A 5195-nucleotide genomic window follows, 5' to 3' on the forward strand; every position below is an offset into this window, starting at 1 on the left:
TAAAGAGAAGGAAGGGTAGTCGTCCATTTCCAGCTACAGCCAGTGAAAGGACAAAAGAAGAAATAAATGAGGGCCATAAAAATATTGAATGGCAGCCCTCTGTTTCTAGCCATGGCCAATGAATTGGTAATAAAATTCTCCTATATATACCACACCAACTCAACCCCAATCTCCATCCATTACCACATCACCCTCATTTTCCCCTCATCGCTTAGCCTTTCTCCTCCCTGCTAACTGAACTCCTTGCCGTGGGTAGCCATGGCGGCGGCGGAGTCAAACCAACTGAGCTCCCTTGTGGCCAACATGTTCACTTCGGTGAGCTATGTACAATTCCGATGCCATTTGTGTGGATTATAGTTTCTCCCAAGGTGGATGTGTAACAAAATATTAATTGCCGGATTACGATGTTTTTTTGTTTTCTTTTTCTTTCGTGGGTTAGGGTTTACTGGACGATCAGTTCCGACAGCTTGAGATGCTCCAAGACGAGGGCAACCCAGACTTCGTTGCCAAGGTTGTCATGCTTTTCTGCGAGGAGGGTGAGCATACCATTGGCGAGCTCGCCAAGCAATTGTATGTTGCCATGTCATGTGATCTGATCATTAGTGTAGGGTGGTTTGATTTGGCTTCTTACTTGGGCATTCGGTTTATGTTTGTGCAGGGACCAACCATGTGTGGACTATGGCAAGGTGGACACATTTGTGGATCAACTCTGGAGAAACAGTGCATGGTGAGGTCGCTTTTCTTCTTCTTCCATGTCCTCTTCGTATGTGTTTGTCCAGTAGTACGTATGATGACTATAGTAGTTTTTTGTGTCCTGGCATGAAAAGTAGGTATTTAGATCCCAGCTATATCCATCGTAGGGCATCCTATAATGTTGGGGGAGAATTATTGTCTGTTTTCATCATTATAGTGTTTTATGGCAAGGGTGGTCAATTTCCTGAATTGACCGGGCGTCTCAACGAGTGCGGATTGAGATAAATATGGGGAGGGTTGATATCAGTTTGGCAAGTTGTAGTGATTTTTCATAGATCCGACAAAAATTATCCATTCCGTACACCCCGGCTAGCTTAACATTTAGCACTTGAGATCTTCCAATTAATTGGGGAGTTGTTGACATTCGTTTGGTCCTTGTACTGTTGTATGATTTAGATCCGACAATCCGTTTTGTCGTTATATTGTTTTATTATATCTATGCAGAAAATCCTTCGGTGTTTTTACTGTTTTATAATTTACATCTGACAAACTGTTCATTTCGTAGTACTGTTTTATTATTTAGATAAGATGTATGATTAAGATCTGACAAACCGTTTGACCATTGTACTGTTCTATGATGTAAATTGGACATATAGTTTGGCTATTGTAGTACTTTATGTTTTGGATCCAAAAAACCTTGGCAGTTGTATCGTTCTATAAATTAGATCCTATAAATATGATCCACTTAGTATAAATCACATAGCTCCGTGAGTAGTACTCCAGATCCACCTTGCTAAGCGGTTCGTCCAATTAATTATTCGGAGGTTGACATCCATTCAGCTGTTGTGGTGCTTAATGATTTAAATCCAGCAACATTTGCCCTGCAGAGATTAGACGGCTCAAAGAGTAGCACTTTACATTTACCTTCTTAAAGTGGGCTCTTACAATTAATTTGGGCAGGATCATCACCCTCTCCTTTATCATCACAACTTTGCATGACATAGATCCCTTGCCTAATGAATCTAGGTTTAGGTATATTTTTGGTACATGCATATGAATTTTATGGAATCACAGTTTGAAACCATTCAGTCAACACTACTCTATGTAGTGTCACATTTCTAACTTATATGTCAATTATTACAAACTAAAACTTCCGTTACTGAAAATATTAACTCCTAGTAGATCAATGTTACATATTGCATCTGCTCTATTGATATATCACTTTGCTTACACTGGGCTTTCATAGTTTTATTTAGTTAATTTCATAATTAGGTGGTACATCTATTTGCTTAGGAGCCAGAAGTGAAGGGAAAGAACTACCATGCTAATTTTCTTCCATTAAAGTGATTTTATGGGTCTTTCCTCATTGTATGCTATTGCATGTCGCAGTGTTGGTGCTCAGAGAGTGAAGAACACTTGTATTCAGTTCCATGTGTGTTGTCAAGAGAAGAGCAAAGTTGGGTTAGTAACTTGTGCCATCATGTCACACTATTGTTTTTTCAATCATTTTGCTACTGAAATCTTCGTATTGAATATGATATCCTAGTGTGCTCTAGTCATTTACTGGAACATATTTCCTTACTATTAGTGTTATCAGAGTATATATTGACGGAATTGCATGTTCATCGCTTTTGTAATCGGCTGAATGTATTCAGCCATTATGTATAGACATATTTGGCTAACTCCACTGATTTTCTTGGGTTAGGAATATATCTTCTCCATTATAATTTAGTTGATTGTATCCTTTAGGATTGTTAATATAATCCTACCAGTGTAGAGTTTTGTTTTTTTATGTAAATTGTAATGGCCATTAGCATTTGTAGTAGTTACTAATTAATAACATGGCCATGAGCATTTCGAAACGAGCTTCACAACTTACTGATTGTCAGGTGCCTGAAGACACTGGATTCTTTGAGAATTGATTTCTATGATCTATGCAGCATGTTCATACCATAGGCTTCAGGTATTTATTTCTTTATCTTGTCTTGAAATCTAAGTAGCATTTTTTTTGTGAGTGAAATCTAAGTAACTTTACAGTAAAATAGAATAGCAATCTCCAAACAATTTTCTTTTTATTCTAAAGTTTGCTTGAAATGCAAAACATAGAACTAAACAGTAGATATGAGGCTATGGATTCAGTTAGTGTACTGCATTACAACAGAAGATAGACATGTCAATGAAATGAATGCGACTAGTTTGCATGTCAGACATTAAATTACTTGTGCTAATTGTGGAAAACAAACACGTAGGACATTTTTTTTCTGTGGCAAGTTTGTACCTAGAGGTACTACTTGGTGTCCAGGACTACCAGAATCTCAGTTGAAAATCTTCGTTCATAGATAACTGTTTTTGGTATATATGACATCTGAATCTTGCCTCATGTACCTCAAAATGGTCACATGTCGCCTCAAAACTTATCACATGTCACATCATTGATATTTAATGGACTTCATAATTTGCTTTCTTGTCTGGATGATGGCCATAATCTTTACAATTATTTGGTGTTTAACTCTTTGGGTCCTCCTTCTGAGTAAGTTCGTGGTTAGCGAAACTAACGTGTTATCTTATTTTCAAATACAGCTGCAGCAGCATGTCGTAAACTGTAGAGCGGAGCAATAAAGCAGGAGCGGCATGTTTTGATTGCACATTGTGTTTGATGTCGTAGAACATGCTCAATTTAGCATATATGGCCTGGAGTTGTTTGCTTCTGTGGGGTCTATAGTTCTTTCAAGCGACAAGCTGCTCTTCTGGTTTTGATTTTGGTGGCACTGTCCGTAATTTCATGCGGAATTATTGGTGGTCAAATAACAATCATCTGTGATCGTTTTGCTGATTATCTGTGGTTAATCTGGTGTCGTGGTTCTAGTCAGTTTCTAGCTCGCAGAAATTCAGTGGCAGTGTATCTCGATAAAATCATGTGTCTTCGGCCGGCGTATGGACTATGGTGGTATATTGTGGAGAACATTGTAATGTTATTTCATTATCAAGTTATGTTTGTTGTTGGGTGACAATGTGCGCACCAAAATAATTTTATTTCTTATCCATATATTTCATCCAACTCCGCATATGTTGTCTCAACATAGCCGGTCCCAACCCCGGGTAAAGGAGGAGGGTTTTGATAGGCTTGGCGAGCCAACATAAAAACTCAGCCACTCTTATGGAGATGAAACCCAAAACATTTTCGTTGGGGCATAACCCTCTCAGCGACGCGCCACATCAGAACCCGGGTATGGTGGCAAATGGGCAAGGGCCGGCCAGGCCGGCACCCCCCCTGGTGGTGTGCCGTATCTTGATCCAGATACGGTGGCAAGTGAGCGGGGATCGAGTCATTGCATCCTTAGTGGCGCGCTACATCGGCGCCCGGATGTAGTGGAAAATGAGCAAGGGTCTTCGCATTTGACTCGACGAGTGTGAAGGGTAAAGAACTAGCCGAGCGTAGGAGGATTTGCTTAGGTAGCTAGAACGTAGGGTCTCTGACAGGGAAGCTTCGGGAGCTAGTTGATGCAGCGGTGAGGACAGGTGTTGATATCCTTTGCGTCCAAGAAACCAAATGGAGGGGACAGAAGGCGAAGGAGGTGGAGGATACCGGCTTCAAGCTGCGGTACACGGGGACGGATGCAAACAGAAATGGCATAGGCATCTTGATCAACAAGAGCCTCATGAATGGAGTGGTAGACGTCAAGAGACATGGGGACCAGATTATCCTGGTCACGCTGATAGTCGGGGACTTAGTTCTCAATGTTATCAGCGCTTTTGCCCCGCAAGTAGGCCACAATGAGAACACCAAGAGGGAGTTCTGGGAAGGCCTAGAAGACATGGTTAGGTTTGTACCGATTGGCGAGAAGCTCTACATAGGAGGAGACCTCAATGGCCACGTGGGTACATCTAACACAGGTTTTGAAGGGCGCATGGGGCTTTGGCTATGGCATCAAGAATCAAGAAGGAGAAGATGTCTTAAGCTTTGTTGTAGCCTATGACATGATTGTAGCTAACATCCTCTTTAGAAAGAGAGAATCACATCTGGTGACTTTTAGTAGTGGCCAACACTCTAGCCAGATCGATTTCATCCTCTCAAGAAGAGAAGATAGGCGTGCGTGCCTAGACTGTAAGGTGATACCTGGAGAGAGTGTTGTCCCCCAGCATAAGCTGGTGGTTGCTGACTTCCGCTTTCGGATTCGTGTCCAGTGGGATAAGCATGCCAAAGTCGCTAGAACGAAGTGGTGGAAGCTCAATGGGGAGGTAGCTCAGGCGTTCAAGGAGAGGGTCATTAAGGAGGGCCCCTGGGAGGAAGGAGGGGATGCGGACAATGTGTGGATGAAGATGGCAACTTGCATTCTCAAGGTGGCCTTGGAGGAGTTTGGAGTGTCGAGGGGAAGGAGAAGCGAAGATAAGGATACCTGGTGGTGGAATGATGATGTTCAGGAGATGATTAAACAGAAGAAAGATTGCTTCAGACACCTGTAACTGGATAGGAGTGCAGACAACATAGAGAAGTACAAGAT

At 41.6% G+C, this 5195-nt stretch overlaps 1 protein-coding gene across 1 annotated transcript; it reads left to right on the top strand.

Annotated features, from left to right (window-relative positions):
• The first annotated feature begins 258 nt into the window (after window positions 1-258).
• On the top strand, window positions 259-3562 carry LOC123083582 (histidine-containing phosphotransfer protein 1-like). The gene is made up of 6 exons (XM_044505585.1): window positions 259-315; window positions 440-570; window positions 659-727; window positions 2083-2154; window positions 2583-2656; window positions 3274-3562. Exons 1-5 carry the CDS (start codon window positions 259-261, stop codon window positions 2647-2649), a joined length of 396 nt encoding a protein of 131 aa, XP_044361520.1. The 3' UTR covers window positions 2650-2656; window positions 3274-3562.
• Window positions 3563-5195: the final 1633 nt, after the last annotated feature.

Source organism: Triticum aestivum, chromosome 4A, assembly GCF_018294505.1.
Source record: "Triticum aestivum cultivar Chinese Spring chromosome 4A, IWGSC CS RefSeq v2.1, whole genome shotgun sequence".
NCBI lineage: Eukaryota > Viridiplantae > Streptophyta > Magnoliopsida > Poales > Poaceae > Triticum > Triticum aestivum.

Excerpts from the sequence above, each read along its gene's own strand:
- LOC123083582 (XM_044505585.1), top strand. The coding sequence starts at position 259 with ATGGCGGCGGCGGAGTCAAACCAACTGAGCTCCCTTGTGGCCAACATG. Across the intron at positions 571-658 it reads GGCGAGCTCGCCAAGCAATT|GGACCAACCATGTGTGGACT; the intron begins GTATGTTGCCAT and ends ATGTTTGTGCAG. Across the intron at positions 2,155-2,582 it reads CAAGAGAAGAGCAAAGTTGG|GTGCCTGAAGACACTGGATT; the intron begins GTTAGTAACTTG and ends ACTGATTGTCAG.